General features: G+C 30.7%; 3 protein-coding genes across 4 annotated transcripts in view; 2 read left to right on the top strand and 1 right to left on the bottom strand.

Annotated features, from left to right (window-relative positions):
• The window catches only part of LOC143075311 (uncharacterized), a 22155-nt gene extending 2005 nt beyond the window's left edge, over positions 1–20150 (bottom strand). Inside the window, exons 1-4 of one of the 2 annotated variants that reach the window (XM_076250684.1) lie at positions 20053–20150; positions 4483–6274; positions 3254–3451; positions 1783–1944 (exon numbers count right to left, since the gene is read on the bottom strand). In XM_076250684.1, the coding sequence (XP_076106799.1) occupies positions 1783–1944; positions 3254–3451; positions 4483–6274; positions 20053–20135 (2235 nt within the window). In that variant the 5' untranslated portion in view covers positions 20136–20150. Of the gene's footprint in view, positions 1–1782; positions 1945–3253; positions 3452–4482; positions 6275–17741; positions 17845–20052 lie in introns of those variants that run through there. The other variant, XM_076250685.1, reaches the window with a different exon arrangement.
• Positions 1–27248, top strand: part of LOC143077017 (uncharacterized) — a 61633-nt gene that overhangs the window by 29857 nt on the left and 4528 nt on the right. The window lies entirely within an intron of this gene.
• Positions 10048–27248, top strand: LOC143075312 (uncharacterized). Its single transcript, XM_076250686.1, has 3 exons — positions 10048–10721; positions 23818–24002; positions 26289–27248. Exons 1-3 carry the CDS (start codon positions 10416–10418, stop codon positions 27112–27114), a joined length of 1317 nt encoding a protein of 438 aa, XP_076106801.1. The 5' UTR covers positions 10048–10415; the 3' UTR covers positions 27115–27248.

Here is a 27248-nt window from a genome sequence, read left to right as displayed (position 1 = left end):
CAATTGAATACCAATTTACATTGGCCTACAACTAATGGTTCCCATTGAACTGACCTAATCCCAATCAAATACATGTTAACTTAGTCAAATTTTCAAAGTCAATAAACCTTGACTGAGGGGGCAGTGGAAAATGGAAATGAGATGTGTCAATGCTAAGGCAACTGCATACCAAACAGGATTGACCTACATGAATAAATCAAAATATACAAACAGGTGTTAATGAAAATTATTTTTTTCATATAAAGAAACAGATTTCTACATAGTTACTTGTGGATTATCAAATTTATCCAATCTCAATAGTTAAAAGTATGAATTTTAAAGGTCCCACCTAGGCTTGGGCTTAAAAAGGAGTAGGTCCGGTAAGACCCCTTTTTGGCCCCAAAATATAACAGTTTTACAAAATTGTTAAAATGTAAACTTGTAAAAGTTATTTATTGGACAGTTGAATGCTTCTGCTACATAAAAATTGGCTGTTTTTGACAATACAATTGACATATATCATGTTGTGGCACCATTAAGTCATGCTAAATTACTGAAAACTTCAAAATTCTATCATTTTAGTTAAATTTTTGACGGTTTCCCTTTTAAATCGAAAGTGGCCGCATTCATGTTCATCCCTAATATTGAAATGTAAGTTGTATTTTATGATAATACATAACATATATAGAGGTTGTGGATGAACAAGGATGCGGCCACTTTCAATTTCGACAAAAACGATCTGAAAAGTGACCTTTTTTGGCATATTTGAGAAATTTTGCATATTTGAGCTTGAATCGGATCAATTTTAATTACTAAATCAGTAAAAATCTTTCACATTTACTAATTGAATCAAGTGAAATAGACACTTAAGGTAGTATGGGTGTCTTCCTCCATCTTGGATTGTTAAAAACAGAGAACCAAAGGTCCAGATTTTCTAACAAATAAGCAAAATTTGATGCAGGAATGCAGATATTTAATATGAATTTTCATTAAAAAGAACCAATTTATAAGAATATTACTTATAAATATTAACATTTTTGAAAATATTGATTAATATTGTTTGTTTTTTTGTTTTTTTTTTAAACTGGCATTTTAAGGGGAGGTATAGCTCTGAAACAATGCATTTTCTAAAGGATTCTACATGGAATTTTCCTATTTTGTATTTTAGCTGAAAAAAACGTACAGTGACCCTATCTTTTCTTTTGATATTCTCCGAGCATTGTCTGAAAGCTATCTTTTCCTTTTTTAACAATTCTATCATTTTGTTTACTTTTTAATCACAAAATGGTGTTTTTTCCTGTATAATCCATACAAAATGTGTCATTTTGTCACATCCTGTAGCTTGAGAAAATGCGCGGTGACCTATCATTTTTATTATATTTTTCAACATATATCAATAGATACTACGTTTTGGCAAAGTATGAACAAATTCTATCATTTCTATTTTAGACTCCCATACCACCTTAAATGTTTAAAAAGTGGTCAAAATCTTTTGTCAGATGAAACTGAAATTTGAGGCCAAAATGAGTCCTTACCGGACCTACTCCTTTATAATTCAACTATCTTGATCAAATATTTAGTAACATGGACGCGGAACCTCTTGTGATTCTTGCTGCAGTGAATATAAAGTTTTATCAAAGACAATTTTCAAAGATTTTAGATGATAAGAAAACAGAAAATTTATATTCCCATTATAAGACAAAATATTGTGCCGATAATTTTTTTTTTTTTCTTTATACCGCAATTTTTTAATGATCAAATTGTTTTTTAGCACTTGTTGACAAAAATAAATTTAAAACTTACACGATATGTTTGCATAACTGTTGACTCCTCATGACCATGTTGCACGATCTGTCTTGTAATCCAACTATTGGCTCTTTCTAATGGATACAACCATCTGTCGTACAATGGCCCAAAATCATTATAGCCTTCAGGAATGTGATGAAGTAAGTGGGTGGTCAAGTTCTGCAAATCAAGAAACAATTTCTACACATTATAATTATTATTTGTTGTAAGTGTAAAGTGATTCTTAAAATAAAGTTAGAACCTGTTAGGCTGACATTTATTCCAATCTTTCAAGTTATTTGGAAACTAATTAGTATCACCAGAAGTAAAGTTTTCATATGCCAAAGAGGTCAATGCATATTACAAAACACACATGTTGATTATTTACTGCAATTATAGAGAGAACAGGAACTGCGAACGAGTTAATTATACTAAATTGAATTAATTAAAAGGGGGATCCTGCATTTATTGCATCATATGACTCATACACTAGAAGTCCTACGATAAGGCCCTAATCAGCAAAGGTCACAATTCTTATCTGGCCACTTCAATACATTTTGTGAACATAATTTTCATATAAACATGATAAATCATTTTGTTTAATAAACAAACCCATAAAATATATAAAAAAAAAGAATATGTGGTATGATTGCCAATGAGACAACTATCCACAAAAGATGAAAATGACACAGACATTAACAATTATAGGTAAATGTACAGCCTTCCACAATGAGCAAAGCCCATATACCACATAGTCAGCTATAAGAAGTTATTTTATGTCACAAATTTATAAATAAAAACACTTTCTGCGGTAACAGGTTTCAGATGTTTGGTATAAATCATATTATAAGCAAAAATAAGTTAATATCTAAAGCTAAACAACTCTGTTAAATCCTCCCACCAAAGGCCATCTTCATCACAAAGATACTTTTCATTTTTCCCACCATGTTCTATTTTCAATAAAATTGGCTGTCCTCCTTGGTTGCCAAGTCATTATTATTATATATATAAATGTATATGTACCCAGCCACGTCTAATCTGTGTTTATTTGTAAGATGTATATTTCAATTTGTACCCATATGGTATCCATCTGATGAGTTAAGCCATTTCAAACAGATTTTTATAGTTATTTAATATGTTGTACTGTAACACTACTGTCCCACTGTTTCACCCTGCCACATTCTGTATGTATGTACTTTCTCAAGTCAGCAGCCTGTAATTGAGTGGTTGTTGTTTGTTGATGTGTTACAAATTTATTCTATTCATATTTTGTACATAAATTAGACCATTAGTTTTCTCAATTGAATTTGTCATTTACACTGTAGTGTCCTTTTATAGCTGACTATGCGGTATGGGTTTTGCTTATTGCTGAAGGCCTTAGTTGTAAATTTCTGTGTCATTTGGTCTCTTGTGGAGAGTTGTCTCATTGGCAATCATACCACATCTTTTTTTATATATTTTAAAGTACAGATCTGTAACCCTATTTTACCTGTAAAGTGAGTGGAAAATCCCTTTCAAGCAATGCCACAGCAAGATGAGTGTCTGCTATCAATGATGGTATTTCATCTTTCATGAAGGTTGGTTTAACCAGTCGACTAAGCACAGTAAACAGTTGGAAAAGGGTTTGTTCCTGTTGATGTCCAAGTAGTCCTCTCAAACACCAGGCAGCTACATTGTAGGTCACAAACTAAAACAGAATTTAAAAATTCAGAATGCATTGATATTCAAATTCTATTTATTAATATTCTACTCTACAAACCCATCCTTACCATGATTCATTTGATTTATTTGTAAAAACATTTCTAACTTGCCCCATGTAATTATTATGGCTCATTGTTATAGTTTTTTAAATTGTTCCTGATCAAAGTTCTGATGATATGTAAGTGTGAATGGTTCTCTTAGTTAAACTTATGTGAAATCTTTTTTTTTACTTTTCAGAAACTTATGACATATCTTTAACCAAATTAATTGACAGTATCTACTTATATAATAGATAATAAAAAAAAAAAGATTTTGTTAATCAAACAACTATGGAGCTTTGAATCAATATTGATTTGAAAATAATAACACTGGTGTTTTTGTTTTTGTTTTTTTTTTATCTTAAACTAATAAACATGAGGTTGCAGAGATTATCATGGACTCAATACAGGTCCATTTATAAACAATTAGATATATATATGTAAAGGATCTTATCTCAAAATACATATATATATCCTAGCTCACTGTGACTTTAAATTTCTAAGAAGCCAGATTCTCAGATTTTAACAACAAAAAGGGTAAATTTACTACAAAGGTACGTTACACAATTCTAATGTGATCAAGAAATTTCAAAAAAAAATAATTTAACATGTTTGAGACTGAGAGATTAAAAAAAAACGACTTTTCAAATATCAATGAATATATTGAAAAACACCAGGATTTGTCTAGCTTCAATGGCAATATTTGGATAAACTCAAAATAATTTTCAGATTGATAACTCTTCACCTGTGATTCTGGCATAAAATTATGTAATTTAATCTTGGACCAATATTTGATTTGAATTTTAATGATTTTGGTGATTTTGAAAAAAAAATTATTACAAATATTTTTAAAATATTATTATAAAAGAGGGACGAAAGAGTATAAAGTATTATGAATTTGCTTCAAAAATTTAAAAACCCTGAAAATATCCCACAGGTTACATGCCTCTAAAACATAACAATTTAAGAAATTACTTACTTGTTGCTTTCCATGCATGGTTCTCAGAGTCCATTGTCGGGTGAAGTGATCAGCTGGAGTGTAGTCAAAACCTTTTGGGTATTCTATTGAACCAGCTCTTTTGTCTGCAACCTTAATTTTTAATTTGGAAAGTGACCATGGTGCCTCTGGTATTGTAGGTGATTCTTCAAGACTAGTGGGAGTAGATTTGGGTTTTGGCAGTTGAGTTTTCTTGCGCTGCTTTGATGGATTGACACAAGGTGCATCTGGTGCCTTTCTCTTCATATTTGGCCATGTCTCTTCAAATCGTTGGTATTGTTTCTCACAGTTACGAACTTTAATGGTGTCTGTCTTGCCACTTATCAAGTCTAGGATGTTGCTGATGACATCAGAGATAGTGTGCATGCCATCAGTCTGCATCTGTTTAAGTCTATCAAAATATGGTAGTGAAGTAAGTGGATGGATACCCTTTACACCAGTTTGCTTTTGAAAATTTGTCTTTTGATTTTTGTTTGGTTTTTGGTCAAACTCCCGTCTTGCTGCCATTTCTTCCTCATTAGTGAAAGACTCAGGTCTGGTACTGTTTACTGCACTCTTTATGGCAAATGATTTACTATCAAGTCGTAGTGGTGAATCTGCTGGTAAAAATTGCCTATTACATACATGTAAAGTCTTGTTCAGTGTGTTGCTTCGGACACCATCTTCTTTACAAAACACACAGGATCTCAATGCAGCTTGGCCTGATAAATGCAGCAGCTTGGAAAAAGCAGGGATGTCACATAAGTACTGCAGCAAAGCTATCTTCACAGTAACAGGTGCCTCTTTATGGGAGTCATACATCTTTGATTCCATGTTCACAAGTAGTTCATCAACTAGAATCGATATGTAGGGGTCAAGAGATTTTGGTTCTTTACGTCCATGACCTGGTACGATTCCCAATAACATCATTGGACCTAAGACATAGCGGATATCCTGTGGAAGAGTTATCCAAGTAAGAATGATAGGCCACATCGATTTTAAGGCTGCAGTGTTTTTATTTGGATTAACTCCATCTGTGAACAAAGCTAGTGGTACACAGCTAGATACATCAGAATCTTTAAAAATACCATGTTTCATCTGATCTATGAATATTTTACCATCAGTATAGTCACTAAGTTGGCCATTTATTTTCACCTTATCTGCATGTATAAGTTTTGCAAGATTTTTTGTACCGTACCAACGGTTGATCCTAGGAACAACAGGCATGTAGTTGTAAGTTTTCCTACACCTATTACTGTCTTTGTAATGTAGCAGTTCGTTACACACTGAGCAATTGCGGACATCATCATTTATTGGGAAGCATTTGCAGTCATTAATGCAGCATTTGTACTGTATAATTGGCATCAGAAGTGGCTTGATGATATTAAGTGCTTCTTTATAGGTTGCTGGAAGAAGGTTAGGCTGTGGAAGGATATGTTTCTCATGCTGTAAACACTCTGTAAGAGCTGCTTTTGACATGCCATTGTTCGTTGAAAAAATTAGCATATGTTCTGCTATTGCGTCAAATACTGTTCTTGAAGATCCATCAAAAAGTGGTGTCTGATAAACATCTTTATCCTGGCTTTTCTGCAAATTGTAAAGGTGGTCTACATCAGAGAAGTTCTGCACATCTGCCAAATTGTTTATATGTTCATCATGTGCATTCTTGCAGTGTAAACGAAAGGTCTTTATGTTCACAAATTTCCCATTGCAGGTGTTGCACATGCAACAATGTCTCTTGCTGTCTGATGACATGATAGAGTAGAATATGCCTGCTGGTGACGGCACAACCTCACTGAAATATAAATTGAAATTGTTACTAAAATAGATTTTTTGAGATTTTTTCCCAAATCAATAACAATATCATGAATAAATAATTTTGCTGACTACTGTTCTAATTCATGACTGATAAAACAATGGATTCTTAGGGACGACATCAAAATATCAATGTAAGATAAAAAACTTATTTCAAATAGTTTGGGGGTGGGGGGTTGAACTGCTACAAGATTTGGTTATCCGACGTTGATTTTTACATATAACCATGATAACCATATGGGTTAATCAATTTTTCCCAAAAGAGGGGGGTAGGGGGGTCAGTGAAAAAACTATGTGAATTAAGTTTTTTATCCTTCATTGAACTCTTGATGTCGTCCCTTACGGTATCTAGGGATTTTATACTTTACATTTCTGTGTTAACTTATGATCGTTAATCAAATTGTTTACTCTCACAATTTTTGTCATTTTTAGACTGTTTTTATGATACGCCTGGGATGGGATGTATTATGGTATACCGTTGTCCGTCTGTCTGTACGTCCATCCGTCCGTCCGTCGTCCACACTTCGGACAATAACTCAAAAACACCTTCACCAATATCCATGAAACTTAAGTGAATTGTTTATATCTATTGACGTAAGCTCCTGTTCGTTTTTTTTTTAATTTCAGATTTTAAGTTTTGGATTTATGGGGCTTTATTCATAAAAAAGGGGTGATTTTCAACACTTCGGACAATAACTCAAAAAGGCTTTCACCAATGTCCATGAAACTTTGGTGAATTGTTTATATCTATAATTGAAAGCTCCCTTTCACTTTTTTTGTAATTTCAGATTTTAAGTTTTGGATTTATGGGGCTTTATTCATAAAAAAAAGGGGATTTTTAACACTTCTGACAATAACTTAAAAAGGCTTTGTAATGTGTTCATTAGTTAAGTTTTTTAATCAGCATTGTATTAATCTATTTTTTGGGGGAAATTGCAAAATTGGATTTTGTAAATGCAATGGCCTATTTAACCCCTACAGCTGTATAAATAATTCTTAGCTGTATATAAGTTGTAATGTTGAATACAAATTTAAGTTGAATTGAATAATTAAGGAAAATAATTAAAGGTGACTATGTATAAAAAAGGAGACATGGTATTTTTGCCAATAAGACAAATGTCCACATGAGACCTGTATGCAAAGGCTGATCGAGAGGGGGCCCTGGGGGCCGCCCCCCCCCCTTTTTGTGGGAAATAAATTGGTTGATTATTTAGGGAATCATTGAAGCATGACTGGAGAAATTTACTTATGGATAATAATCTTAAGGTCATAAACAACCTTCTGACCATGTTTGGTACAAATCCAGAGTAGTAATTAATTTAAATTTCAAATCTTTTAACCACAGAGTGAATTTTTATGGATACAGCTGTCAACAATGGAATGTAGGGTTGTTATGTCTCTCTTTTTCAACAAAAGTTGATTAGGCTCCACAAATGTCAATGATTAAAAGAAGTTAAAGAGAATAATCTATTAATTATAACATGAAATTTGACAGCAAAATACCACTTGATATAACAAATAGTTTTTACAATTTGAAAGAACAGTATATTATTGAACAGGATAATAAAAATCCATGTTGATTTGAAAATATTATCTATATATATAGATATTTTAAAAAGGGCATTCTGACATCAGTTTGAACTGAAAAATCTGGTTTTGATTAATTTTCAACACTTTTACCTAATATTTAAGTCCTAATAAGTCTATATTTTAGATGAATAAGAATTAACAATTTAATTTTTAAAACATTTTTGAATAAAGATTATAAAATTATATGCAATATTTTTTCAGGTAAATAAACTACAGGTAAATGAAGTCCTTAAAGTCCTAACACCTGGCATTGCGAGGTGTAAAAAGTTAATTTCTTAATAAACAACAGCCCCCCAATAAACGATGACAGGGCATGGGTTGAAAGTAATAAAAGTGATAATTGGAGACCCACCTGAACAATAAAAAAACATGTTTATTAACTGAGAAACAAAAAATATCTTCATGCTGGAAATTGAATGAATGATGAACCTTAATTTATTATGATTTAAATAAAAATATATAATGTAATATAAATTTAACCTTTACCTAATCAGTTCTTACATACACAAAGTGCAACCACCTTGACCTTAACTGAACCCATTTTGAACATCTGTACAATAAAGGAAAATATCAAAACCAGTGCAAAATGCAATGCTATATTCAGTGCAAAACCAACCTGATGAGTTTCCTTGTGACAGGCAAAACATTTGTATTTTTTTGTAAAAATAAATCATTGTGATTATCACTGTTTACAATGAAAATAGAAATAAGAACACTTAAAATGACTTAATCAAACTCTTTCATTATTTCAATTTAAAAAAAAAAAATTAAACAGTTATAGAGAAAGGTTTCAAAGTAATATCCACTCAAAATTATCCACTCAATTTCAATCAGTATTTTCCTTTATTTACTGGAAAATATATTTACTCAGCCTGCAAAGTTTACACTTGCTAAATTTGTTTTTCCTCCAGTTTTATGTAAATAAATTAGGCCATCAGTTTTCATTGATTTCATTGTATGCCATTTTTCATTTCTTTCAATAAGATATCCAAGGACTTTAATCATGTTAATTAATAGACTTAAACATGAATAGGTTAAATACGGTACGTCTTAACACCACCTAAATCCGTAAAAAATACACTTTACAATGATTAGTACACCTTATTCATTCATATGAAACCATTACTTTCTTCTCAAGCATGTTAAAGATAGTAAATGGTCCAAATATATGCCAATTAATAACTGAGACTAAAACTACATGCATGTTTTCCTTTGAAAAGTGAAAAAAAACTGGTCATCAGAATATATATATACTGTCTACAAAAAAGTACCAGAGTCCTTTTGCAATTAGACTTCTTGTATCATGACACGTCAGCATATAAATGACCAAAAAGTTACTAATTTTCAATTCTTATAGCTTCTGTGCGCATTTATATATTGAAATATATGGGATACCGTTTAAATCACCTCTATATAATTCTCATTATTACATGACTTAAGACCATATTTATATTATCCTCATGCGTTATGCTTTTTGTAATTTTCTCTCAAAGTACCTTTAATTAATAAAAAAGAATAAGTTATGGTTTAAAAACATCAAAAACTTCAATTGGTTGAAATAAATCATGTTTATGTGAGGGTTCCCTTAATTTGAAAATCTTTTTTTCAGGCATAGGCTCATATAAATTTAACTTTGAAATAGTTATAATAAATCTCATAAAAAAAATAATGTTCCAATGCTTTAATGCAATATAATATAATTTCTGTCCATTTACTGAAATGACATGTTAAAATAATGGGTGTTGAATCTTTATGGTAAGAAGTAATTTGAAGCTTCCAAACTGAATTTTAGACCCCCTAAACAAGAATTGTCAATATTTTCAGTAAGTCTTAAGCAAGCCAACTATGAGGTTTCTATGCTAACTTATATATATATAACATAGTTGTATAAAGATATAAATATACTCCATACACACTGGATAAGACTTTTATCAAAATTCTCACTAAAATAGACACATTGAGGAAGACTTTATCAAAATGCTAACTAGAGAAATTCAAGGTTATCTAAATTCAAAGTTACATGTACGTGTACAGTGTTGTGAAAATTATTTTTGGCTATGGTTAAATAAGGATTTCCTTGATCTTTATTGGAGGTGAAGATCCTTATTAAAGGATCAATAAAAGTTAATTCATATTAATTAATTTGAATGCCATGTTAAAAAACAGGAATGATAATTTTATTTTGTTATCAAAACAAATATTGCATTTTATTTTTGTGTTTTCACACACAGGTAATTAAAAGTTTATTGTCATTATACATGCCCATCTGATGTCATTTTTTTGAAACCATACCATACTAAATTGTGTATTGTAAGATAAGAGATAAGTGTCAGAAGAAGCCATTCATACAGGTTCTTACTAACCTTCTCTACTTTTGACACATATCTTGTATTTCACTGTCCAATCAATTGATGGCTGTATGAAATTAACCAATTAAAATTAATGAAATATTAAAACAACTAAAATTCTCTTTGCTATTTATAGTAGCATGTTAATTCTTTGATTTATATATTATCATTTTCTGTGCAAGTATGGATTACAACGCTAGCAATAACCTTCCATCTTATCCGTATATGAACAACTATAACCATCAACACTCATACCACACTACATTTCAACAGAATCCTCAGAATCAACTACCTAACCATGTGCCAAACCAACCAACTGTAAGGTGTACATTGAACTGTAAATGTTGTTCTAAGTTTCTTTTGACCGGTAAAGCTTGTTCATGCCATCAAGACAAAGTATCCATAGGTACACAGACTGACAGTCTTCAAGCTAACTTCCAGAAAGAGGACTATTTTAAACCAAAGACATCAGCGTATCAGTTCTTACAGGTATGTAATTTTCTTTGATGATTAATTTACAAATAACATGCAATAAAAATTATCTCGTGTGTGTAAATATTTACAGGTTAAACCTCTGACTGGTAAAAAAGTTTTTTGCTAAATTATTCAGATTTAAGATTCCTTATTTATTTTCAAACATTAAAATTTAAATGTTAATTATCTAAAAGAGTAAAGATTGCAAGTATGGTAAATTAGAACTTTACTACAAAAAATAATAAATTTACAGATTTATGCTTCAAATCCTGCTATACCTTCACTAATTAAGGAGAATATCCAGACAACATGGAAAACATTTAAATTATTGACAAAACTTGAACAAAAAATTAATGAGTTTCTTTTTTAATTAAAAAAAATCCATTACAAAATCAAGGGGGATATACATTTTTATTTCTTTAGAAAAATAAGGCCATTGAATCCTAGTTTCATTTTGTATTTCATAAACTTGTTTTATAATTGATGAAAGCAATTCCGATTTTGAATTTAAACCAATTGTATCATTTGTAAAGGTTATTTAAAATAAGACAACATAGTTTCACCATTCAACCTGTGTTTAATATAAAAAAATAATTTCATTGTATTATTTTATTGGAATTATTTTAATTGTCTGTGACCCCAACATTTTAGATTAAAAAGTGTAAGCAAATTTACAGAAGTTTGAAAGGAAAATTCTATTAAGTCAAATATTTAGACACCAAGCTGCCCCTTGAATATATATATCATAGGGAATATGTATGTAACATGGTTAAAAAAGGTTTGTACTCAACTTAATGATGTAAGTTAAGTAACATGAATAATTATACATTAATTAAACATACATGACATATATATATATATTGTAATTCAAAATTAAAAAAAAAATAATATAATATGTTATTCTTTATTACAAATGCTTTTAGGATGAGTTTCATTTCATCCTCAAATGTCCATTTATCTTTAATAGCCCTATTATTGGAAAAAAACATTGATGTACACATTTATTAACATAATGAGCAAAGAATGTAAAAAAGCTGTGTAATTTAGATAAAATTATATTTGGATCTTAAAGCCTTGAACTTAATTGTGAAAATAAGATTTGCCTATTACGTATTGTAATTTCAAATTTAGTATGGATAATGAATTTCAATATAGATTATACCAATATCAATCATCATACTTCTTCTGGTAATCTGATTTTGGGTGGCTGATTATGTTATAGGCCGAGATACCATAGATTCCTCTACTTTACATACCAAATAATGGCCCATTTTTATTTTCCAAAATATTACAGGGGGGGGGGGTTCGAACCAATGTTTTAAGAAGATTGATCTTTTATCTTTCTGTAGAACATTTGTAGAATTTATTCACATTATAGGTGTCATACCACCAATAAAAAGTCCCTATCTGTTAAATCAAATTGTGCCATTTTCACAGCTTTCTTAATATTTTAACAAGTTTAACTTCATAGAAACCAGGCATATCCTGAATCAATAGTTGTTCCAATAACTCTTTATGGAAGTGAAGTTTGGGGTGTAAGCCATTAGTGTTCAAAGATTTAGATCCATTTAACATTTACATATTAGATTTATTTAAAGAAATCTTAGGAGTATGAATGTGCCTGTCCCAAGTCAAGAGCCTGTTATTCAGTGGTTGTCGTTTGTTTATGTGTTACATATTTGTTTTTCTTTCATTTCTTTTACATAAATAAGGCTAATAGTTTTCTCGCTTGAATTGTTTTACAATGTCTTATCAGGGACTTTTATCAGTCAGGGGACTTACTGAAATAAGTGATTTTTAAATCACTTATTTGAGTAGCAAATTCGAGGTTTTGTAACAAATTGGGATTTTGTAGTTTTTTCAAAATTTTAAACACATAGGTTTAAATAACATCTTTTAATTAGTAAAATCAAAAAATATAAATTTTTTACTTCTTTTAAGTAGCAAGGTTTATGCCTTTAATGCTATCATTTACCTGAAAATTCTATTTTAGTTGAAAAAATGCTATAATAATGGCTTTACATAATGAACTGATACTTTCTTAAAAGATTTTTCACAGCAGTGGGAGTATTTTTCCTGTGAAGTTCAAGGTTTCATCTTTCAGATTATGTAATAAAATTCTACTGTTCGCGATAAAAATTTCACTGTTCGGGGGTGTTGAAATTAGTGGGGGTTATTAAAAGAATGATACTTAAAGAAGTGATTTTTGGGAAATAAATTGAGGTCTGATACTTAAACAAGTGATTTTTATGTCATTATCCTAGATTCAGTACAAGGTCATCACCTGAAATGACCTGGTCATCCTAGACAACACAGATGTTGGTTCTGATAAGTTTAGAAACATAATTAGTCCCTGGATCATTAGTATTCTATATTTAAAGCTACACTAATATTAAATCACTTCTTCTAGTGATTAATTTGTACTACTTAAATAGGTGATTATTAAAGAAAGACAACTCTAACTTCCAACCTTTATGGAAATAATGTTACTTGAATCAGTGATTTAGAAAATCACTTGTTTAAGTAAGTCCCCTGACTGTTTATAGCTGACTATGCAGTATGGGCTTTACTCATTGTTGAAGGTTGTACAGTAACCTATATTTGTTAATGTTTGTGTCATATTGGTCTTTTGTGGATAGATGTCTCAATGGCAATCATACCACTTTTTTAAAAAACAACAAGTGTAGCCTGTTTAGCTGAGACAAACAGAACCCCTTTTGTACTTTCAAATTCCGCTTTCAGCTATAAAATTTCTAAACCACACTGTGAACTATATAATAATGTAGAGAAAACAAGTAAAAGGGTTAACATTGTAAAAGACTGGTTAAATAAATTAGGTTTTGGTCATCTCAGTTTTGATACTATAAATTTATAATATCACATAAATACTATCCAACAAAGAATCTATGACCAGGCTTATCAAATTAGGAATTGATTTATCAATAAATGGGAAAAATTAAATTTCTTTTGTCATACTAAAAGAATTAGAAAAAGGACCCATATATTGATGCCTATCGCATTAATCTGCATCTGTTCGCTTCCATTATTTGTTTCATCTTCCGGCATGTTCATTTTTGGTTTGTATAAACGACTGTTAACGTCATAATCCAACTACGTTTCGTACGTCTATATTTTCCCGGACCATCGCACTTTAGCGTATGGAGGCATCGTACTTTAGCGTACACCATCGCACTTTAGCGTGACCATCGTACTTTAGCGTCCCCATCGCACTTTAGAGTCCTACATATGTAAACTCAAAACTGATCGATCAGTATTCAGTAATTAATTTAAACTAAGTGCCCATTCCCTAGCAATTGAAAGAGGGCGTTATACCAACATTGAAAGAAGTAAACGCATTTGCTAATCCTGTTTCAAACAAGAAATTGAGGATGAATACCATTTCTTCTCAATCTGTCCATACTACATGTATAAATCATTGAGGGATACCTATATATACAAAATTTTAATAGTTTAATAATTCGCAATTTCAATTTTATTAAATTGCAGTCCGCTATAACACTGAAGCATTTGACTGCACTTTCATATAGCAGTCTACAAGTCATTATAAAAATTTGTAAGGGTTCCGCGGAACCCAGTGTCTCGCCTATTTTTTTGTAAATCGCAGACTCAACAACAATGAGGAAAAAAATCAATAAAAATATTCCTCTTGTTACTATTTTATGATTGTAAGAAAATCTAAGTCCATTTAAAAGTAAATTACAGAAAAAACGGAGTAATCTTTTTACAAACTTTACTTCTGGATACAATCTTATGATCATAAATAAGCTTCTGTCCAAGTTTGGTACAAACCCAGGATAGTTTAAAAAAGTTATTAAAATTTTAAAACCTTTAACCACAGAGTGAATGTAAAAACTAAGTCCATTTAAAAGTAAAATATGGAAAAAATGAATTTATTTATTTACAAAATTTACTTCTGGATACTACCTTATGATCATAAACAAGCTTCTGTCCAAGTTTGGTACAAACCCAGGATAGTTTAAGAAAGTTATTAAAATTCTAAAAACTTTAACCACAGAGTGAATGTAATGTTTCCCCGCTGAAAAATCTAACTCCATTTATAGTAAAATACGGAAAATGGAATTTTATTTTTACAAAATTTACTTGTGGATACTATCTTATGATCATAAACAAGCTTCTGTCCAAGTTTGGTACAAACCCAGGATAGTTGGAGAAAGTTATTAAAATTCTAAAAACTTTAACCACAGAGTGAATGTTTTGGTTCCCCACGAAAAAAACTAAGTCCATTTATAGTAAAATACGGAAAAAAATGGAATTTTATTTTTACAAAATTTACTTGTGGATACTATCTTATGATCATAAACAAGCTTCTGTCAAAGTTTGGTAGAAATCCAGTATAGTTTAAGAAAGTTATTAAAATTTAAAAAACTTTAACCACAGAGTGAATATTTGTTGACTCCGCCGACGACGCCGACGCCAACGGAATGTAGGATCGCTTAGTCTCGCTTTTCGACTAAAGTCGAAGGCTCGACAAAAATCACCATAGGTCAATAAAAAGTAATTAGTAGATTTTTATCCAAATTTTTGGAAAAAATGGGGTGGGTGGGAGGATTTAATTTTTAAATTCTATTTCATATGAAACCGTCTTGTCATGAGTTATTCATACCCCGGGGTATAAGCAAGTGTAAAATAATATTTAATATGTTTATATATATATATATGATATACATGACGTACAAGGAATCATGAATAATTTTTCAAACTCTTTAATAAATATCTCTTGATTGGCAACCACTGTTAAACATGTAATTGCCGTTTTAGAAAACTATTTATAGTAAACATCAAAAACAAAGAGAAATGCTCTCTTGAGTTAGACTATACCTACACCAAATTTATTTTGCTTTCTAAGCGATAGTTTGTTGTCCCCATAAAATTAAGAAAATGTATCAATAATTGGTACAATTGTATGAAACACAAGTACTACGAGTACAGAATAAAATTAAAACTAATAAAAAATGAAATAAATTTGATGTAAAACATGAACTTTACTAAAAAGCACATGTTGTTGAATGACTAAATTGAGGGTATTGGAATAGAAGGCAGTTTGTCAACCAAAAAAGACAGCCATGGGTAAATCTAAGGGCTTGCTATAATAAAATTATGTTTGTCGACTTTTTTTCCCAATATACAGTCAAAGATCTACCAAGTTTATGCTTATGTCCTTTTCTTTAATCCGATAAGGTTTTTTGTACCAATTTGTTCCATAATTCTTACACTTTGGATATCATTCACAGTCCAAATTTCCTGACACAAAGTCATTGTATATAAATAAATAAAAAATACGGCCGGTTTCGAATCATTTGTTACATACTAAAATTTGTGTTTTTGGACACAGCATTTTACTCATAACTCTAATATTTCATGCCCTTCTCGTAATCAATCTCTATTCTTGGTAGATGATATTGTCATCATACAACAGCATAATATGTCGAAATTTGAAACAGGAAGTTATCGATGTTTCCCTTAACGGACATAAATAAAATTTGGAAATCGTAATTATTTTAAAATTTAAAAAAATTGGGGCGGAACGATTTCAGAAGGGGGGGGGGGGGGGGGGGGGTTGTGATGAAAATCTATCAATTAATTTTAATTGGCCTAAAGTATATTAATGATTGTTTTTTTATTGAGAACATCTGTTTCACTTGTATTTCTTTTAATGCAACCTAATTTTTCCTTTGTTCTTTTATTAATTGTTCATGAACATCATTATGTGTTAACTGTTGATATATATAGTCTTTTTCTTCTTCCCTGTGAATACCACTGTCTCTCTAATATAATTTCAATCAATTTAACTATTGTCAATTTATTGTCTCAAATTTGAATGACATTACTATTTAATGTAAATGTGTTTGTGCTAATAAATATTGTCAATTGTCTATACCAAGTGGGCCTTTTTGACCTCCTAAGCACTAATTTACCACTTATCTTTCAAGAGGAAGGAATGTTTTTTTTTCCTGAAAAAAATCTGATTCCCAACCTGAGGGAAAAATATTCTATTAAAGCAGAGGAGTCCGGACACAAATATATACTTGAATCCAGTTACCCTCATACTTTATAATGAAAGAAATAATTGGATATCTAGAGCTAAAAATTTATAAAATGGTCTTCTGTGAGAAAAAACTGACTCAAGACATATAACAAAATAAATACCCCCCTTTTTGAAGTTAAATGGGTTCTCCCTTAGCTTATAGCACTTAATGAAAGTATATAAGTCCCACCCTGGTTAGTCCTATAACATATGACCTCGGGGGCATTATTTACTATTTCTATTTACTGTTCTGATCAAATTTTTTTTACTATCAATGTTAGTGGTTGTCGTTTGTTTATGTGTTACATATAAATTTGTTTTTCTTTCATTTTTTTTACAAAAATAAGGCCAATAGTTTTCTCGCTTGAATTGTTTTACAATGTCTTATCAGGGACTTTTATAGCTGACTATGCAGTATGGACTTTGCTCATTGTTGAAGGCTGTACAGTAACCTATATTTGTTAATGTAATTTGTAAATGTTAAATGGATCTGAAACACTAATGGCTTAATTACACCCCAAAAAAAATAAAAAATGAAAATATCAGTATAAAAACGTCAAAAATTGAATAAGAATGCGAAGTCATATATGTTATAGGACTACACCCTGGTATATGAAACATCTTCATTATTCATTTAAATTTAATATCATGTGAATTTCACACCTGGTTGTTCACAGTAAATAAGCTGACCATGCAGGGAGTTAAATAAGGTGAATACTGACCTAAGGTTTTTTCATCAACCTCCCATGCACAGGCACTTGTTTCTGTCAATGTGGATTCTACTATCCACATCCATTTTCATATGGGTGTGGATAGTTAACCCTACAATGACAGAAACAACTGCATGTGCCCGTCATCATGTGGCGATGTGCTCCCATGCCCAGAATCTGATCATGTCAGATGTGTCAGGAAAATGATTTGCTTAGTTATGAGATATTCAACATATTACATGTATGTCTTCAACTTACTATACAAAGCATCTTTGCAATATTTTCTCAATTTCTGAATATGACAAAAACTTAATATTTTTGGATTAAATGTTTTGTCATCATCATTGATGACGCCATTCAGAAGTAAAGGTGAAGGTCAATTTTGCCTTCCAAAAGTAAACTAATTAGCTCCCTTGTACCATTTGACCACCATTTGCCAGTCAGCAAAATCATCAGAGAGGTAACATGTTCTAGTCATGTGGGTAACAATACTATTTATAACAAAAGGTGACAGTGTCTTACTATATTTGTCACAGCAGAAGCTTATAAACGATATATAGTCAAACATTGCAATGCTATGTTCATGACAATTTTCTGTTTTTGCTAATTTTAAAATTGGAACACAAATTTTTAAATTATCTACTGAAACATTGAATACTTTTGCTTATATATATCCATGTCATGTGGTGACTTTCTGAAAAAAGCCATGCAGGTGAAATTTTGTTACAATTTTATTTGTTACTGATATGTTCAACTTCTGTAAGTGCAATGAGAAACATTTTAAATTTGGTTTTGTTGAGAAATCTTGACATTTTAATAATGATTGACTACAGTTGATTTCAGGTTATTCTGATTGGGCTAAATTGCTTTAAAGATAAAATAATTTACTGCGCTTATTCAAAATTATATTTTCCTAAAGTATGTCAAAGCAAAGAAATATAATGAACTTTCAAGATTTGATAATTGTTTAGACTTAAGGTGGTACCTAACACTTTAACTAAAATTAATTTGGCTCGTTTAATTTTCTTAAAATTTTGACAAAGTATTGACTTTGACCCTTTGACAAAAAAAAAAATCAAATTTTTGAACCAACCGTTTTATCAGAAAATTACATGGGTTATAAAGGAGTTTGACAAACACTCGTTTTGATCATTGAGAAGCTTTTAATATCCCTTTAACAACACCACGTAATTAAAACGTTTAGCTGATTTTACAGAGTTAATTCCCTGTAGTGTTAGGTACCACCTTAAGGTTATATTGGGGTAATGCATGTCCCTAGTACAAAGGGGGTCTCATTGGGTGTTCTAATCCCTTATCCTATTAATACAGCCTAAGGTACACTATGTAAGTAAGCAAATCTCATTATTTTGTAATTTACAGTGTCCTGCTTGACTTCATTTCCGATTTTCATGGCACAATAATTTGACTTTCATGTGTCATACTTAAAAAATCGATGATCCTGCATCAAGCTGAGACCCAATGAGACCCACTCCAAATAATTAATATATTTGTATCACCATTGTAACGTATTGCCCAGGATTGTTCCATACCTTATGTTTCTTATAAAAATCTGTTTCCATTTTGAGAAAAATAATAGGAATATGCACTTAAAGCATGTTAAGGGAGTTGGCTTGTCATGTAACATGTTTTAAATTTTTTGTCAGAAATCTCTTGTTTTATCCATTGAGAGCCTCCAGTTCGTGTTGAACTGTCATTCTGGAAATTTTTTATCCTGACTTTCAAGATTTATTTTTTTAAATGAAATGAATGCAAATTCTTGGGATTAGTTGTAAGACAATGAGATTTCTCTAATAGTTCTATAAAAGAACTTTATCCTATACTTTTAAAATGATAAAAAAAAATATTCGGTCATCATTCAGTCAGGCAGGGGTTCTATGTTTGTACAAGTTATTCTTATTTTCTTTAAGAAGTAAAATAAAATATACTTATTATACATGTATATAAGTGAAATATTATGTTTAAATAATTTCCCCATAATTTTCTAAAAAAAATACTTGTATATTCTATCTTGTTCTGAAGATAACAAACAAATTGTATTTTCATTGTCCCTGAAATTAAACTTAAATGATAAGGAAAGACAACTGTTAAGGGCAGACAATTTAAAATTCTGTTAGAGCAATTTTAAAAATCTGTAAAATTTAAGAAAAAAAGATAGGATGACTTTTTCACTTATAAAATATATAAGTAAAACAATCTGAATGTCTAAGGGATATAAGTAGGCCAATTTTATTTTAACATGTAAAAGTAAATAAAATTCACTTGTATAAATATCCTACAAATAACTTGTATATATAAAGTATCCTACATATTCCATTATATAAGTATATTTTATTTTACTTTTTCAAGTAAATAAAAATCACTTGTACCAGTAGTACCTAGCTTGCATGCATTTTTGTTCAGGTTGAACCAACTATGAGAAATGAAGGTGATATCAAATTAAAAACATAATTAACTTAGAGAATTCGCTTCACAATTGTTCAGTTTATATATAACTTATTACAGTCATTATCATAGACTAAAAAAAAATAGTTTAAAAAAAAAGACTCACCAAAATTTCCTGGTCTTCACATCTTGAATTTTAGCACATGAAACAATGATACAGATAAATAAAACTATAATCCTCTTTAACATTTGGAATTTAAATCAGCTTGTGAATAGTTTTACTGCTGTACCTTACTCTTTATACCTGTAATTAGTATGTTCGATCAACCCAGCAATGATTGACAATTTTATTGCCCTGAATACTTTTGATTGGTTAAAAGAACTTACCTTGCCTTTTGACACTCCCACTAGATTTATTAGGCCATTTTAGAAATATATCTATAGGTGTTTTTTTTATATAAATCCTGTTAATAACATTAAAAATTGTAAGGAAGTTCTAAAACCGAATATAAATAAGCTGTTCATATAATAATACCACAAGGAAAATCTTTTTTTTTCTCTCTATATTTCTCACCTTTTTCCCCCTTTTAGATTTAGGAAATATATTTGGTTTGCTATACTATTAAATGTAGTCTACTAAGCATAATTTTTCTTATAAGGAATATTTTAGACAGGTAAGAATTAAAGAATAATTCTCTTTTTTTCAGATTTATTTTGGTGGACTTCATATCTTTATTGTTACAATTAAATATTTAAGATGCAATATCTGAATGAATAATATAAAGAAGATAAAATCTGATCAGTTATCCTTCATATTGATTTTTCTGATTGTGCAAATCAGTATTATTTTGTTGTACAATCTATGTAAGTGTGCGGTGACGAATCCAGCCAAATTAAAATGGGGGGTTCCCAACCCAGGACAAAGGGTGGGTTCCAACCATATCCCCCCATTCAAATGCATAGATCGGCCAAAAAAAAAGGGGGGCCAACCCTTTTTGGTGATAAACATTTTTCATTTAGCCTCAAACCATTAAAATCAAAACTGTACTGAAGTATGTGGTGTTGCATGGGATCTTGATTTTCTCTGCAAACATTTTTTTTTTATCATTTTGAGACATAGTATTTGTATAGATTTTTTTCTTTCTAATTTGTGAACTTTTAATTATGTTTATGTGGTACAAATTTATACAGAAGCATTAGAAATTACATGCAAGATATGAAATTATGACATGATATTTGATAACCCTTCCACATCAAAATTCTTGATTTGAAAAAGTTTTAAACAAATTTACTGAAAAATTTGTTTACTAAAAATATGAAAAAATGAATAAATAGAAAATGTCTTAATGTTAATAAAAATAATGACAAAAGATCAGATTGCTCAATCAGTTTTCATTAAAAGTACACCTGCAGTATTTAAATTAATAATATTTAGTAACTTTATAGGTGTGTTATTTTTATTTCATAAAAGTAACATTGTTTTAGTGTTATGTTTTCCTTCATACCTATTTATTGGTTAATCATTATAAAGCATTTACAAGAGCCAGGTGGTCAGAAAGGCAGAAATTTTATGACCCCTTTAATCTGTGTTAAATAACAACAACAAAGTAGTATTAATTATCTGATATTTAGAAATAGTGGTAATTAACCTGTTAAATAACATGCATGTTTATGGCTTATGAAAGGGTTAATTTCAGTTCTAGAAATTGATAATTACTTAATGATAATTCAACCTGTAATAATTACACTTTGATGACCAAATGATAACACCCAAGAAGTGTGAACTATCAGCTATATGAATTTAAAACTTATGTGGTAATTAACCTGTAATAAAATTAAAGTTTAATACCCATTAAAGGGTTATGAGTTTAAGGCTGCTTTGAAGTAGGTGGCTTCTGAAGGAAATTTCAACCTATACAAATTTTGTTTTATATATCAGAAACTGGATGTCTAATATATACTTATATGAAATAAATGATGACTATTTTAAATTATCAGAATTTTTTAAAATAGGCCTACTGATCCATTACTTTATTTTTGTATGGTTATAATTAAGCTGTTGAGTTTTTCATTTCAAATTTTTACTTCTTTTTCCACAGCAAAACACTTAAAACCTTAATTTGAAACTTTGTCAACATAGTGATGAATTATATATATACACAGTATGAAAAAAATTACATTAAGTCCTAACTTTTATGTAACATGGAGTGTTGGTATAACACGTACTGCCCTAAATTTCAGGCTTCTTTAGTAAAGTTCAAAGTTTATTTGTTAAGATTCTGTAATGCCTACTATCATTTTACTTAGGTCTGCAGGAGTCTAAATCTGTACGCCATTTTTAGAATGGCAAGTTTAACCTAGATATCATGTACTTTGACTACGTCGGTTTTTTTTTTCATTGAAAATTATTCAATAAAGTGGAGATGAAGCCTACTATGAAGGAGACTTGAATTATTTGTTAATATGACGGCCGTTATTTGTCCTGTAATGGTTATTCTTTTACAAATTGTGACTTGAATGGGGAGTAACTGACTTGTGTCATTGGTACCAATACCACATCTTGTTATATTTATATATATGTTAAAACAGGCGATCTTTAAAGGTTTTCATAGAAGGTTATTATTCTATAAATATGTCTTTGTGCATTCATAGCAGAGGTGGATTTAGGGGGGGCCCAGGGGTCCCGGGGCCCTCCTTTTTGGGAACAAATTTGGTTGCTTATACAGGGAATGACTAAAGCGTGACTGGAGCGGGGCCCCCTCTTAGGTCAGTCAGTGGGCCCCCACTTATGAAAATTTCTGGATCCGCCACTGCATAGTTATTGATTCATAAATGATTCTTAGCAGCTGAGTTCTAATAGTATATGATATCATCTAATTAAAACAGTGCTAATGCTACATCATATTTAGTTGATTGATAGTTGTGAAATGCGACCTTAGCAGGCTTCATCACATTAAAATTTATGCTCTTGTTATAAATTATTGCAATAAGAAAAAGATGTGTATTTAAGTTTAAGAGGGATGCTTTCTATTAAAAATCAGTATTGTAAATACATGTACATTTTTATGTCCACCTTATGATAGTAGAGGTGCATTCTGTTTTTTGGTCTGTGGGTTCATTCGTTCACTCATCCCTTCGTTCGTCCTGCTTCAGGTTTAAGTTTTTAGTCAAAAGGTATTTTTTGATGAAGTTGAAGTCTAATCCACATGAAACTTTTTTGTTTTGTATTGTACATGTTCCCTATGGTAGGAACTTTCTAATTTTAATGCCAAATTAGATTTTTATGACCCACCTACGATAGAAGTCTAATCAACTCCAAACTTAGTACACATGTTCCTTATGATATGATCTTTCTAATTTTAAAGCAAAATAAGACTTTTGACCCCAAGTTCAAAGTCAACTGAACAAAGAAAATGAAAGTGGAAGTTTCAGGTTAACCCTTTTTGGTCAAGGTTGTTTTTGATGAAGTTGAAGTTCATTCAACTTTAAACTTAGTACACATGTTCCATATGGTATGATCTTTCTAATTTTAATGACAAATTAGATTTTTTACCCAATTTCACAGTCAAATGATAGTGTGAGTGGGGCATCTGTGAACTATGGACTTATTCTTGTTTACCCCAATTTTACAGCCCACTGAACATAGAAAATGATTTTGAAAGTTTCAGGTTAGAATATTTGGTCAATAAAGTTTTTGATGAAGTTGAAGTTCAATCCACTTGACACTTAGTACACATGTTCCTTAATGCCAAATTAGAGTTTTTAACCTAATTTCACAGTCCACTGAACATAGAAAATGATAGTGCCAGTGGGGATTCCATGTACTTGGGACCCATTCTTATTTATTTTAATTAATACAAAATATGGATTGATTTTCATGAATTTAAATAATTTCCAAATTAAACAATCTTTTCTAAATTTCATTTCACAGGCAGAAATTAACAGAGTAGTTAAAGATAACAAGTTCAACAGCACATCAGATAAAGGGTTTGAATCTGCCGTTACCTGCATTGTTAGCTTTTTAAGTGGCCTCCAACATACTCCAACAACAAGAGATAAGGTGAAACAAAGAGTAAAGAAAAGAATTTATAACCAACAAAGTTACCAGAAAACCAAGTAAGTATTATATACATGTACTGAATTCAAATTAACCAAGCTGAAGGTAGATGGGGTGTCTAAATTTTAATCCATAGAATTTTTTAATACTTTGCCACAATGTAGTTTATATTATATAATGTTTTTTTTTCAAAAATAAAAAAAAAATATGAAGCTGACAGATTTTGTATAGATTATGCATGGAAAACCCAATTTTCCGCAATGAAGCATAAACTACACCATATAATTTTGAGATATATATCTTATGAAAAGATAGCTAAAATAAAATGCTTTCAGTTAAGAAAAGAAAAAGTGGGGCCACCGGACCCGTTTTCTTGCTACTTTATAAAATAGGTAAATTTCTAACACATTCTATTGTAAAGTTACCTTAATCTGAATTATCTACCCTTGAATTTGCGGTACCTCCCCTTAAGTGGAAAAGTTGGAAAAAATTTATTCAAACAAAAGTGTTCTTTTTTTTGTAAAATACAACCATAAGTATAATAAAACATGTCATTTTCTATATTGAAATAAAAGTTCTTACACCTGAATTATCTACTTCTCTAAAAATTTGCACATTTTATTAAAGATCTAGACTTTGTTTTCTTGAATTTCCATATCCAAGATGGAGGAAGACACCCTATCTACCTTAAAAGAGAAACTGATAAATCTTTCCATTTTTTGGACCACATAAAAATTTCTGTCATATTAAGAAAAGTTTTTAAGTAAATGGATCATTATGAAATTGTACCACAAGGTTCCATACTACAAAGGAAGGTTGCATTTGATTTTGGGGGTTATGATCCTAACTATTTAGAAATAAGGGAATAAAAAAACAAGCATTTTATAAAACTTTTAGATAAAATGTTTGTCTTGACCAATTTAATATGATGAATCTGAATTGTGTACCTTAACTTTTTATATTTTTTTAACTTGTTTTCAAGTTGGTTCAAAATTGAACTGTGTTCGCTTAAATTAATAATCAAATTCTCCAGGTCTCTGTTATGTGCCTAATCTTAATTATTTATTAGTACTGTGAGTTGTAATGTCCTTGTACATGTAAATCAATCTGATTTAAATGTGTTTATTAGCTATAGGTCTTGGTAGGCATTGGTCTGCACTGTTTTCACTTTTAATATTCATGAGTTATGGTCCTTGACTGTCAGAAAAATTAAAATAAATATAACTTTTCTTGCTTTTTTTTTTTTATAAATTACATAATTTCTATTAAGAAATATAAATATTGTTATTTCAAGGCAATTTTTCCTTTTGGGTATTCATGCTACCAATGTTAAATTCTACAGTACATAGAAAATACATGTTGTAAGTGTAACAATGTAATCATTTACTGCTCAAATATAAAAAAGGAGATGTGGTATGCTTGCCAATAATAAAATTTTTCACTAAGTTAATATAGACAACTGTATGGCGATCAACAATGTGAAAACAAACCTTTTAGTTGGCATTAAAAGGCCCAGACTTGAAATTATGAACCAATTCAATTCATGGTCTACTTTCTAAAATTATAATTCATGTAAAAGAACTATAACAGACATGATTCATTGACACCATTGTTTTACAGAAATTGTGTACTGGACTAATTTTAACCTGGGGAGGGGGGCATTCACTTTGGCTGTTCGGATATTTAAAAGTCCTTGATTGATTGAAAAAGTAGTACTTTTTTTTAGATTTTTTGTGAGATAATTTGAGAAACACCAATCAAACCCATTCTGAAATTTTAAAATGTTTTTACTGTTATTAGAGTTCAATCTTTTTCTGACAATTCTCACTTATGCTGTTGGTGACAGTCCATGATTAGTAGTTTTTGGCGCTTTTCTGTCTTCACTTGGAACTTTACAACAAAAAGATTTTAATTTGGAAATCTGTCCTCCAATTGGACGTTTATGTTTAAAAAAAAAATGTGGTATGACTGCCAATGAGACAACTCTCCACAAGAGACACAGAAATTGACAACTATAGGTCGACGTACAGTCCCATATTGCACATTAGTATACTTTTGAGAACATTTCAACTACAAATTCAAACATATTATTCTTTATATGAAAACAGATGTAAATATTAATTTTAAAGATTTTCTTGTGCTGTAATGGAATTATTGGCCCGAATAAGTACAAACAATGGATTGATGTCACCTGTAAAATCTTTTTCTGTATTTAAAAATAAGACTTACCAATGAGTTTTCAACTTGAGTTAAGAAAATTATACATGAATATTAAACTGAAATACAAAAATGATATTAATGAACTGAAATGCAAAACTTTACTTATGAACTTAACTTTTATTTAGACAGATTGCTGAAGCCAATGGTGTCAGTGTTAAAAAATGCCAATCTATAGCTGTAAAAAGAAACTTAACTTACCCAATTGAAACACCACCAACAAATACCAAGCAACCAAGAAAATCTTCTCCAGTCCATTCATCTCCAGTCCTTTCATCTCCAGACCGTTCTTCTCCAGTCCGCTCATCTCCAGTTCGTTCATCTCCAGACCGTTCTTCTCCAGTCCGTTCATCTCCAGTTCGTTCATCTCCAGACCGTGCATCTCCAGTCCGTTCATCTCCAGACCCTGCATCTCCAGTCAGTCCGTCTGCAGTCCGTTCATCACCAGTCCATTCATCTTCAGTCAATCTGTCTGCAGTCCGTTCGTCTCCAGTAAATTCATCTCCAGTGAATTCTTCTTCAAGTAGATCTTCTCCAGGTCAACCCGTCACGTTGAGCTCACCTGAAGCTGTTGGGTCACCAGAAACAACTAAGTCATTAAATCCACAAGATATCATATCATCACCAGCATCAACTTCATCTTCTGTCACAACAAGGGTTAAAGTCTTCAAGAATTCTTCTGGTGTAACATTTCATATTCAGGACACTGTTTGTATTGCCCGTGGTAAAAACAGTTGCGATTATGCAAAGGTAACAAGTGTTTGGAACACAAAGGTGGACATAACTTACTTAAAGAAGACAGCTAAGGGCTTGAAAACATGGATCGTTTCCCATGACAAGCCATATACAGACAGCGTTCACATCAACACAATCTTTTTTTCATTTGGGAAAGCAGAATGGTCGTCCGACATTCATTGTACAATTAAAGACAAGCTAGCCAAGTTGTTTGAATAGGTGAACCAAATATGAATCAAAATTGTTATATTGTGTGAAATGCTATCAAAAGGCACATGTAGCTTTGAATTGAACAATGCCATGCTCTTATTATATAAACTGCAAAATATTTCACAAGTGTACATGTTTGCTAA

The sequence above is a fragment of the Mytilus galloprovincialis genome, chromosome 5, assembly GCF_965363235.1.
Source record: "Mytilus galloprovincialis chromosome 5, xbMytGall1.hap1.1, whole genome shotgun sequence".
Classification (NCBI taxonomy): Eukaryota; Metazoa; Mollusca; class Bivalvia; order Mytilida; family Mytilidae; genus Mytilus; species Mytilus galloprovincialis.
The sequence above is the reverse complement of the archived record's forward strand: the minus strand, read 5'-3'. Positions and strand labels throughout refer to the sequence as shown.